Source organism: Apaloderma vittatum, unplaced genomic scaffold (assembly GCF_000703405.1).
Source record: "Apaloderma vittatum isolate BGI_N311 unplaced genomic scaffold, ASM70340v1 scaffold10126, whole genome shotgun sequence".
Classification (NCBI taxonomy): domain Eukaryota; kingdom Metazoa; phylum Chordata; class Aves; order Trogoniformes; family Trogonidae; genus Apaloderma; species Apaloderma vittatum.
Genome location: NW_009721254.1, coordinates 40,753 through 53,628, shown reverse-complemented (window position 1 = coordinate 53,628; position 12,876 = coordinate 40,753). Strand labels below are relative to the sequence as shown.

The window sequence follows — 12,876 nt, the reverse complement described above, 5'->3', positions numbered from 1 at the left end:
TTGTCCTAACCCTTCATAACAACGGAGTATAGTAGGTCCCCATCCTGTTCAAATCTATTCCTTCTTACAACATTAAAGTAAATCCTGTTTTCAAATAAATAGGTCATTTTGTGCTTTATAAAAATATTATGATATTTGCAAGTAAATTTTGCTAAACATTTGTTCACAATGAGAATGGTGGCCATGCTGAAAGGCGAGTTACATCCTGAAAAAAAAACGATTTATCAAATCAGCTGCAGCTGGCTGCATGGAGCTTCAGCATACCACATACATATACTCCATCCTAAATACGCATTACAAGTACTGGTGAGGGTTAACCTACACATTGCTATTGATATTTCATTGCCATAACAGATTGGAGGTGTCTTTTTGTGAGTATTTAGGGGAAAATCTAAGAATCCATTTCCTAAGTCCAGCAAAGTAAGAGACAACAGGGCAAAGAAGTTGATTTGCAGGAAAAAGAAAATCCTTTGCAAAAAGCTACATCACTAGGGGCAGCAGAAACATTTACAGAGCCTTTTCAAGAAAGCCAATATTTGGCTCAGCAAACTTGCCAGTATAGGGCATCTCTAGGACCAGTCAGGAAAAAATACAATTACCCCATCGGAACTTACACTGAACTGACTAGGTTATTTGAGAATACAAAAGAATATTTTATTTATTTCATCAGCTGAAAGGTTCCTACACTTTCAACAAGTGTCTAATACAGCTCAATTTATGGAAAAAAACCCCATAAACACTACAAGTTTGAGTTTACTTACAGTGTAGCTATTCAGAATGCATGGTCTACTCCAATATCACATTTGAAAATCTATTCTTTATGCCACAATTTCAGTCTTACTTACAGTCAAATTCTATCATTAACAATAATCATATGTGCAATACACCCATTTTTCTTCTTCTCTCAGTTTATACTGAAGGATATTTTTTAGTTAGTTTCTTGTGTTTTTTTACATAGCACCAAAGCTTTCTTGCCGATCATCTGAAGATTACTCGAAAGCCCTGAAAGATTAAGTTGTCTCTCTTTAAACATGCTGCTTTGCAGAAGAATGCATTCCACCCATCTTCGGTGAGATCTAGGAAAAATAACAGAATGCCACGTTTCCCTTCTCACATTATTACTTCGTATCATTAACAGTTCCATACACAGTTGGAAAAAAATCCTGTGATTTACCTATTAGCTGGCAGGGCTAAGGAGCACAAGTATTTGCTGTCCTGCCATCTCACAGCTGACAGATGGCAGAGCAGACAGTGGGAGGCAGTATCAAACTGCATCAGCTAAATCTGCAAGACTTACATCATACTCCCATGAAGGAAAAGTCACCCTGATGCTCTATTTTTCTTCAGAATATTCCTTTATTTCAGCAACTGAGATGTAGCTCCAATACACAGAGAGACTGGCATTAATTACTATTTCAGAGAACTGAAAGTAAAGCTAAAATATCAAAATATCAAGCAACTAACAACCTCCAACCTTCGTTTAAAAAACTACAGTGAAGAATTACAATAATCAAAGGTCTTCCAGGAAAACAAATCCAAGAAAACTAGACTTGAAATTTAAAATATGCTAAGGCTGTGAAGCAAATGGAAAAATAAACAGCTTTTCCTAGATGAGAAAGTCTTGGGCTCTCCCTATAAATAAGAAAAGCCAGATCAGGTAAAGTGTTAGGTACATGATTTATATAATTTATTTTTGAAAATACCAGATAGAAAGAATTAATACTCCCAAACAGAATAATCTTTCCATGAGTAATGGAACCAGCAAAATATGGCTTCAGTCTGTTTCCTCTTTTATAACCTTGACCAACAGAACACAGAACTGCTCAAACCAAAGTGCAGCATCTCTCAGTGAAGACACAAACCTGAAACTCTCCCGTCCATTAAGCCATTGCAATTTAGGAAAATTTATAATGAATGAATATCAATGAGACTGTGCTGGTTTTGGAGTAGAGTTAATTTTCTTCAGTAGCTGGTGTGCGGCTGTGGTTTTGATTTGTGCTGAAGGCAGCGCTGATCACACAGGGATGTTCTAGTCAGTGCTGAGCAGGGCTTACCCAGAGCCAAGGCCTTTCTGCTCCTCACCCCACCCCACCAGCGGGTGGGCTGGGGGTGCACCAGGAGTTGGGAGGGGACACAGCCGGGACAGCTGATGGCAGCTGACCAGAGGGAAGTTCCCCACCACACAAAGTCATGCTCAGTGCATAAAGCTGGGCAGAGAGGGAGGAGGGGAGACGGCTGAGCACCTTCCTGCCCATGGGAAGTGGTGAATGAATTCCTTGGTTTGCTTTGCTTGCACGCACAGCTTTTGCCTTACCTATTAAACTGCCTTTATCCCAATCCATGATTTGTCTGACTTTTACGCTTCTGATTCTCTCCCCCATCCCACTGGGGTGGAGTGAGCAAGCCACTGTGTGGGGCTTAGTTGCCAGCTGGGATTACACCACAACAGTCCTTTTTGGTGCCCAACATGAGGCGCGAAGGCTTAAGGATAACAACAGGTTTGATTGGAATGTGCTAGATGGCATTTATAGCTGTTACCGCTGTTTAGCTATTAACTGACAGGCTCCTGTGCTTGCCATGGGACTTGCTTGTCTCACTGTAAATTAGAGCCCAGTAGTCGTTAGCAGCTGCTTTTTGCTTTCACCGCTTGCTGTGCTGCTTATCGTGCTACTCTGCTGTGCCTGGGAACATTTTGATAACAGCAATGGCCACGTGCCTGGGCTGGCCAATGGCCAGGGCATCACTGGGCTTTCTGTGCTGCTGTACTGGACAGGCTGGAATATCAGCGTGAACTCGAGTCAAAGAGACTGTCACCTGCAGATGAGTCCACGCAGGAGCAGAACGCTCTCAAGAATCTGTGGATGTGGGTAAGACCATGCCAGAGTAGGTATATCTCAAAGTATCTGCGGTCATGGATAGGTCTGTGCCACAGGAGGCAGGCCTCTGAAGGGATTATGGCCCAAGGATAAGTCCACGCTGCAGAAGGCATAACTTGAAGCATCAGTGGCTGTGCACGAGGTCATGTGGCCATGGACAAACCCACAACAGAGCAGGTACACCCCTGGAGGGACAGTGGCCATGGGTAAGGCCACGCTGGAGCACATATATCTCTGAAGGCATTGTGCTCATGGATAAAGTCATGCTGGAAGAGCTGCACCTCAAAGCAGCTGTGGCTGTGGATAAGTCTATGCCACAGCAGGTACACCCCTGGCGAGACTGTGGCTCATAGATAGCCTCCACGTGCCCTAAAGAACTTCAGTCTATGGATAAGCCCAAGTCTGAGCAGCAACCAGGGGTGGAGATTGAAATGGACATACCTTTAAATTGTTGTAACCCATAATTTCAGTTGAATATTACAGAAATTAGCAGAAACCACCTGAACTAACGGAGGACAAGCCTTACAAGAAGCAGTGTAAGTGCAGTAGTGACCCATCCTGAGCTGGCTTTGATGCCCACAACTACACAAAACACACCAGCTTTCCTGTCCTGAGTAATATCCTGGCACAGGCTGCCCAGAGAGGTTGTGGAGTGTCCTACTTTGAAGACATTCAAAACCCACCTGGACACATTCCTGTGTGACCTACTTGAGGTGATCCTGCTTTGGCAGGGGGGTTGGACTAGATGATCTTGAGAGATCCTTTCCAGCCCCTAACACTCTGGGATTCTGATCAGTAACAGAGGGAGCCTGAAGTCATGAACTAAATGAACCCAATAGACATTTTATGGACATTTATAGACATTTTGGACATTTCAGACATTTCACAGGAGTGATCTGTAGACTACGGGAATGATATCTATGTATATAAACCCATGAGTTTTCTCACTCTTACTCTTCCGTGTTGACCACACCACACAGCTCAGTGTTGTAGGAAATGCTGCTGAGGGTGCACTCAATCCCACTGACCATGTCACCAACAAAGACAATTAATAACAGCAGTCCCAACACTGACCCCTGAGAAACATCACTCATCATCAGTCTCCGCTTGGACACTGGACTGTTGACTGGAACTCTCTGAGTGCAACCATCTAGCCAATTACTTATCCCTCAACAGGTGGTCCATCCATTAGATCCATGCCTCTCCATTTAGAGACAAGAACATCATGCAGGACAGCATCAGATGTTTTGCACAAGTCCAGGTAGATGACAGCAGAGCAAAAATTATTCTAGAGCAAAACAACCTCAAAAACATAAACCAAAACACGCACCTGCATAACCCCCCAAACAAAAAATATCAACCTCCCATGGGGGTAACAGAGTATGCAATTTAACACTTATGGTTGATTTAGATAACAGGAAATCTTCTGAAAAAGTAACATCTTTTATACTATAAATCCTTAGAATCTTTGAAGAAGCTTCCAAGTTTCTGATTTGTAGGAGGATCTCAAAATTAGACTAAGTTCACATTTATGTTACAGATGCAACATTTTCTCATCCCCCTGAAAATTCACCCCAAGCTATAAAGTCTCAGGAAAAAACATCACACCACACACAGCCAAGAGTTTCTTGTAGGCTTAGCCGTCAGGAATTTCAAAAGACACTCTGTGTACTGCAGACAACAGCTACAGACCTCAGCCCAACGGCCACCCCAGGCAACGTGTAGAGTTGCCACAATGAGAGCTGAATGAAAGACTCCCCTGTAGTTCAATGGCCTCCTCTGGACCAGGGTTAACAGACTAGGATTTGGAAGGGAGAGATAACGTAGGTCTGAACTGTTCACAGAGCTTGTTCCAGAAGAAGCCTCATCTATCACCCTGTGTATCAAGTAAAGTCTGACCCCCACATTCTCATCTCTGTATACAGAATAAAATCAATCCTGGTACTGAATTGGATTACATAAGACAAAGTGTTAAGCTTGCACAGGTGATCTTAGTTCTAGTCTTCTGATTTTTTTCCACACATTTTCAGTTTTGCAGTCTTTGGGTTTTTTACCAGCCAGATGTAGATAAAACTTTCCTCCCTATTTTTATACATTGTGGGGAAAACAAGTAACCCTTTTTTGTTTTGCTTTGTTTTTTAAAGACACAAGTCAATTTTTACCAACTTAAACTAGAATTTACTTCTGTTTCATATATGTGTCTAGTTTCTATCTCAGAAAGAAGAGGAATCAACACTGGCAATGGGATTTAAAGGCACTATTATATCACAATTTTGCAGATGTACAAACAGCATTGATATTTTCTGAAGTTTTCAGTAAGATTTGTAAGATAAACTGATACAGATTAAGAAGTAATTGTGAGTGAAAAAAAATTCAAAATAGTTCTCATTGTTAAATCACTTACCATATGTACTACCTCAGGGTAAATAGGTTCTGTAATCACATTGCGATTGTGTGTGATATACTCTACCATTTCACTTAAAGCTGCTCGTTTTACTTCCTTCCACTTTAGGTCACTTAGTGGATCAGAAACAAAGTCAAAAAGTACACAACACTGTCGTAACTTCTGGATAAAAAGCTTTTCTTGATCAGCAGGAGGAACATCTGAAAAGTAAAAATAATTCATTATAAATTATATTGTAGCGGACTTTACTCCTCTCCCTATTTTTAATTCCTGAGACACAGGCATAGCAGTGTTTAAGACTACAACTAAACTTTCTGAACCTTTACACAAAGTTTCAGGAATATAATGACCCAGAGTATGAATTCCAGTAAAACACACTGTATGGGACAGGATAAGACAATTGCTGCAGACTTGCCTTTGTCAGAAATTAATACCGCATGAAAAAAATATATACTTGAAAAAATGCCTCAAAGAATTCCCCAAACAGTTGTTTGTGTAGAAGATATTATGTCACATTTTCAGAAATACTCTGGTTTTAGTATTAGAGATACTGAAGGGTGGACCTTCAGCATCAGATTTAAGTCAGAGACACCTCATGAAGTTCACTTTTACATCAGGTGCCTCCTAAGACAAAAGGGGCTGCAGTAACCACAGTGAGGCACAGAAAAACTACTCAAGATTTTTTAAAACTTCATTATAACAAGAAATACTTACAAAAGCTCCATCAATGCACTTAGTATGTTCAATTATTTGGTTAATTTGTAACACTATTCTGAATGTTTGTTGCACATGCACTAGAGTTACACTTGCATTATTCATCTCTTTAAGCACTTGGAGGAGTCTTTCTAGTTAACTGTGGCCAGCACCACAAAATTAAACTGCACTGGTCTTCTAGAAAACACTATACTTAATCACCAAGATGAATACAAGATATGAAAAAATAACAGTAATTAAAAAACCTACTAAATACCTCATTTGATATTTACACATTGTTTAATCATCACTCAGATGCAGCTGACAAACTATTTTGATTTCTCTCTTCCGTGATACCTATGGAATTATTTCTCAGACTTCAGCTATCCTGCTACCAGACTCCCTCATCTTCAACAACAAACAGAAGAAAATATTTGCTCTCTTGGTAACATTCTATAATTCATTATCTGTATCACTGTTATGCAGACACTTAATCTTTTGAGACAAAAGTCGTCTTGCCTTACACAGTTTCTGTGCAGAGGTATTATTATTGTTTGACAAAGATACCTAGGTTATAAATAAATAAAAGTTTTAGCTCCCAGTTTCCACTTCCTCTGATTTATACCTTAATCCGCCCCGCTGATCTGCTGTAATTAATTATTTAGTGCTTGCACGTGAAGTGAAATTAGATTGCATGGTTCAAACTTCATACACAGAATCGCTAAGCAAGAAAGCCGGCATTACTTTTGCAATCGTTATTTTCCAAAACAATGAACCTTAAAAAAATTTAAAATGTACTCACATCAACACAAACTCACAAATTATCATTTGAAACTAAAGTAAACCTATATCACCACATCCAAATACAGATGTGGAAACTTAGATTGCTGTTAAGAAAGAACTAACTCTACACTGTTGTTCATAAGCATTCACATGTTGACAAAAATCGAAACACTTGTTCTGGCATTTCACCCGTTACAGAAGTGATACCTTTTAAATTCTACAGAACTTTAGCCTCCATATGCCGCAACACTCTGCATGTGTTTCAATTCTTGTTTAAATAATCCCATGAGCAGGTCGGATAACTAACGCATGTGAAATGACAGATCATTATACAGAGCAAGACCTTCAGGATCAGGACTTCAACTCTGAATACTTAGGAAATACTAAAGTAACGGGCCAGAGGTAAGGACAGTAGTGCCGTATTTTGATAGCACCACAAATTCATGTCCAATCAAACCAGCCACGACTACAGCACTAAGCTCAAGACAAGAAATACTAGCAGACCAGAGAAAGTCTGTGTAAATTAACGCCATTACAGATTTTATATTTCTGCGTAGTAACCTTTTTATTGTGAGATATGAACTACTAAGGCATCAATAGCATGTTAAAAACAGTAAACTTTGTAAACAGTTCTGCAGTTTACTCTCACTTCTTTCAGTTGCTACTTTTTTCTTTAGAGTATCATAAAATGCTAAAATTTTCTTAAACACATGAAGCAAGAGCTACTATTAAACAAAGTATTTCAAGTAGTAGCACTGAATACAAGCACACAAAATTTAACACGTTGCACATAGAATCCAATAAATCAGATGTCTGATGTATCTACAGTCCAGCTGATTAAATACAATGTGTTGCTCTCCTATAGGTGCCTGACAAGACAACAAAAGCGACGTTGCTTTCGGAAGTATTCTTGTCATTATAAACTTGGAGGACATATTTGGTTTAAGGCAGCTGGCAAATATTTTATTTTTTTTTTAAACTTATGTACACTTAATTGCTCTGAAGATTAATACCAGGACAAAAACCTGTGAAGTAACAGCCCTTAAGTACATGCAGAATAAAATTTAGCATACATGAAAGAAATCATAACTAGTTAGAGACTTCAATGCCACCAAAACACCTGGATAACAAAGACTTCAAGAACTAGAAAGAAGGTGCTAAATGACAGGTGTCCCTAGCAGAGCAGTAACGTTTTGGCAAATAAACCTAAAATCCTGTCCCCTGTTGTGAACAAACTGAAAGTACTTGAAGCCACACAGATTTTTGTATCTGAATACACATGCTTTTGTCTAGTTGGATGAAAACTATAGCAACCAGTAATTTCTTCTAGGAAAAAAAAAAAAGTATTTGAGTAGTTTGCATAGTGAAAACCAGTCAAATTAACTACCCGAATGTAAAAAGTCTCAGATGTGCCGTGGTTGAAGTGGTTACCTTCTCTCAATTAACTACAAATGGGAAGTGGTTCCATCTGATGTCTAACAACACAACAACACAGTTTCACTTACGGATGCTGTGCTATGAATGCACACTTGATAAAATCCAAAGCCTAAATAGAGACTATAATCATAAGTAATGGACATAAAATTACAGTGATTTATAGTACACTAACCTGAAAGAAGCATTAAAGCTGTAATTACTACTGATCTCAGAAGTTAGAGACTGACAACTCAGAGGGTCAAGGAATACCCTCAACATGGCAAGCCACCTCCCTCACCATTTATTCTGAAGTGGATAAAATATTTTAAGTACCTCAGTCATCCTTGTTATTCTAGCAGACAGAGATCATCTTTACACTGACTGAGAATCCCATGTATTTCTAAGGAACTGTGTTTTGTTTGGTTTTTTTTTTTTTTTTACCCCCTTTATGAGCGTTCATCAACAGCTTTCAAGTGTCCAGACCTGAAATCTCTTGTGGTACTTGTCTGGAGTACTTGCCAGTAAACCAAGATCATCTCTATTTTTAAAGTGTGTAAGGATGATTTCAGTATGACAGAAAATAGAAGGTGGCTCAGAAGCCAACCTGAGTAGACTGTAACTTTTGTACAGAGAACGTATGCACACCTGCAGAATGACTCTGAGACACTCCGAGAAGTCATTTATCTTCCTTCAAATGTCAGGGACTATCTGGTTACATTCTTTCAGTTAAACTGCATAGCGACTTCTAAATATCTTTCTGCTTCTATTCAGTGATCACCTTCAACTTTCAATTGCTGCAGTTAACTGACACATTTGAAGTGTCAAATAAAAAAACCAAACACCACAAACTCCCCCAAACATACACAACACCCCACACCTCCATTTGCTAGCCACTATTTACATAATTTTTACAGAATTTGCTTCTGAACAGTAGCACTACTATAATCTTAAAACTCTTAATTCAAACATTTAATCTTGTCAGTAATCACACTTTGAGTACTACTTCTGGTCTTCTCATGGAAGAGGAACATAGTTTTTCAGAATCACAAAGCATTTCAGTCTTATGTTTGGATCAGGTGTCCAGCAATTCCTGACAAATTTACACAAACGCTGTAATGACATACTTTATGACTAAATCTGCATTATCTGTCCTAGAGTCCTTTTTGTAACATAGAAAAATACACCAGAAAAAGTGCCAAAAGAAGGAAGGTACTATGACAGCAAAGGAAGCCTGCAGGTCTGAGGGATAGCCATCTTGTCTGGGTTTTCCTTCCAGCCCCAGGATAACTGTCAGGTCAACTTACACAACCAACCTACAGGGTGTAAACTCTACCCCTTCCATTGGAACAGTGTCGATCCAGAAGTAGCTGTTCAGCTTAAAATTTTCATCTTAGACTGTGGCCTTGCCACATGAACTTGCTGATGAATGTAAGACGTGGCTCTTTCCACCATGTAACTGATTGCCAGCGGTGTTTTGATTACCAGACTAACTCTACCAGTATCTCAGTCTGTGAGAGGCAGCACTTTCAGTCCACAGCCCGGGAGAGATCAGGTATTGGCTGCCTTGGCAGAGCACAGATGAGTGATCGTAACAGCTAAAGTTTGAACAGTCGACTTGGTATGAAAAACAATTCCTTGGAAGATTCAGGTGTATCTTCAGCCGTTCTTACTGCAACTTAAGGCAAATGAGGTCACTGACAAACTGTTCACGCTGGTGCTGTCCTCCCGCCATCCTCACTTGCTTCTCAGCCAGAACGTGGCACCATTCCGCACCCAGGGGCTACCACTGGGCTACAGCACCAGCGAGAAATCACTTTTTTCTTTCATAATGTACAGCACAGCTAAAGAACTAAAGCCGAGTTATATTCTAACAAATCAAGATTCTCCATGTCTTCACGCTAAATCAAACTGTACCTAGTTGAAAAAAATTAGAAGTAAAAATAAACCAGAAAACACCAAATTTCATTTTTTAAGGGAACATATGTTCAATATTGTATGAAACATGAATATTTTTGCATCAGAGGACTGCAGAGAACTTACTGTTCTCTGGATAACATTTTATAATGCTCCTTCAAATCTAAAAATTAGATTTTTAGTTTCATATTGCAATTGTGTCATCACTGCAGCCTGGTGATTGATTCATCCCCTATCTTCTTCATAGAAACCCATTTTTCTATGGCAACGGTGTAATTTAAGAGTTGCTGCATGGAGGACAAAAGGCAAGGCAGGGTAAGTAGGTGACCCAGAGATGTCACACAAAACAGCTGCTTTCTAGTATAGGTAGGAACTGAAATAAAGCCAGTAGTTTAAAGGTTTTAGGTCGTGTCCTGACAGGAAGAACAGTTGATACAATTTCTACCACAAAACACAATTTGTGGTCAGTAAAAACTCACTACCTTCCGTAATTTTGAAAGCAGAAAACAAGAGACATGCTTGATATTTTGCAGAAAATACATACATAAGATAAAATTCATCTCTGGTGTGCAAGCTCATATATAAAGGCTCAGCAGAGTTAACAGTTTTGCTCAGCTGATAGCTCCCCATTTCATTAAAAGGAAAATAGCTCTTTTTTCTTTAAAACTATCATATACCCATACCTACCAATCACACTACGTACACATATCAGTAAAAAAGTCCCTCATTTTAAAATGGCATCTAGATTTTTTTTTTCATACAGAAACACACATCGATGAGAAAGTCAAAGAATACACAGATCCCACACAAAGAATGAGGATGTGCAAAAACAAGGTCATAGAAAATAAGACTAACTAAAAATCAGATGCTAAAAGTGACTGCTTCCTTGACACACTGGTGTAGAAGAGAAGTCTGAGCAATTAAGGTGACTCCAGCTTGCAGGCAGATGATTCACCTTATGAAAAAGGACTGCAAACTTGCTGAATGGCAAAGGTTTTTAATGATATGGAAAAACAACATTTAACTGTTAACTAGGGTAATACTCAGAACAGATCAAGTATACTGATGTCGTGGTCCATTCTGCCAGTCAAAAGCAAGCGTCTGCGTATTTCAAATTCGATGTCTAACAGAAAAGCAAGTAGAATTGAAGTTTTAGTGAAGCTTTGTAATTTGTCCTATATAGTCATACAATATTTTGCAACGTTTTCTTAGACATTTCAGTTAGCACTACCATGGCAGCATTTTTTTTTTCAAAAAATAAGCAGAATTCAATATCTTGAGTAAGAAATGGAAATTGTGAGACATGAAGCATGGGAGAAAGAACATAATCTGTCAAAACATGGATTTATCCGAATGAGCACTTTTTCCAGAGCTAGTGACCAAGTCCTTAGAAAGAGAACATAAGACTATCACAGAAAACTAGAAAGATTACAAAAGCCTCACATTCAATAAAATTCCATTTTAAATATTTACACCTTATTTTTAAATGGACAGATTACTAACCTAATTAAAAGCAAGGAATACTTGCAGAAGTTAACTTTTATGCATTTCTATTATGTGACAAATTCATTACACTTTCATTGATTTTATTGAAATCATGATGACAATATTAACACTACTTAGAGATGACACTCTCCCAGTTAACAGTATTCTATCTGAATACATTATATTGTAGATAAGGGGGTGGCATGGGGGAGACGTCTTCCAATTCATGCATTAGATTAGATTAGATTTAATTAAAGCTATTACTTCTAGCAGCACTTAAAAATAAACTCGAGGAATATAAGAAAGTACTATAATTATGCACAATGTGCAATACATTTTATAACTAGCAACCCTGGGAGTGGGAGTTTGGCTGCAGATAAAGCAGGCAAGATATTGTTGTATGCATAAGTTGGACTAGAAAATTCAGAAAACATACTGCTGTTTATATTGTTTTATTTGGAACACTACTGATCCTGTAGAAGCACTTCTTCGCAAAAAAAAATTGCTTAAAACAAGAAAAATAACCACAGTGACCAAAGCCACAGGAACACTCATGGAAAAACAGGCAGTTTGTACTAGACTCAAGAGACCGTGGTATATAAACATTTTAAGAGGAACAAACATATTAAGAAGAGCAAACTTCTGCTCTTTATCTTACTATTGAAGATAAAGGGATGCAAAGTGTCATAAAAGAATGCAAGCTTACTCCAAAAGAAGAAAGCTGTAAATTTAAGGTCCTTTTTTAATTACCATCTTTAGGCTTTTTTGTTTGTTAGGGTTTTTTTGGGACACCCAACACATTTCCTACCAGACAGGACACTGAATCATAGAATGGCCTAGGCCTAGGGACCTTAGAGATCATCTAGTCCAACCTCCCTGTTTTGGGCAGGGACGCCACCTCTCGACTAGACCACGCAACACAGGGGGGCCGAGCGGGAATCGAACCCGCGACCTCGGTGTTGTCATTGTTGTCAGCATCACTGCTCAAACCACTGAGCTAGAAACACCCCCTGAAGATTAGATGGATATTCAGTCTGACCTGCAACAAAGCTGATGACTCCCAAACAACTCCTGATCAATAATTAAAAGTGTTTCACAGGTACTTAGAGCTTCCATAAAGATTAGAGGAAAACACTCACTATTCCAACCAGCTATTACCATGGTCAAGTTCTTTTGCTCAAGGCCAGTTAAAAAGGTGAGCTGAGAATGGCAGATGGATGCAGGAGGGAGGTCCCCAATCTGGAGGCATACTTGCACAGCGGATCCAAACGTTCAACGCATGATCCGTCTGCATCCACCTGCCTT

At 39.1% G+C, this 12,876-nt stretch overlaps 1 protein-coding gene across 3 annotated transcripts in view; it reads right to left on the bottom strand.

Moving 5' to 3' along the window:
- PPP2R5C (protein phosphatase 2, regulatory subunit B', gamma) overlaps nt 1-12,876 on the bottom strand; it is a 64,467-nt gene that overhangs the window by 25,115 nt on the left and 26,476 nt on the right. For all 3 annotated transcript variants that reach the window (XM_009871306.1, XM_009871304.1, XM_009871305.1), the window contains exon 2: nt 5,281-5,480. In XM_009871306.1, the coding sequence (XP_009869608.1) occupies nt 5,281-5,349 (69 nt within the window). In that variant the 5' untranslated portion in view covers nt 5,350-5,480. The remainder of the gene's footprint in view (nt 1-5,280; nt 5,481-12,876) is intronic.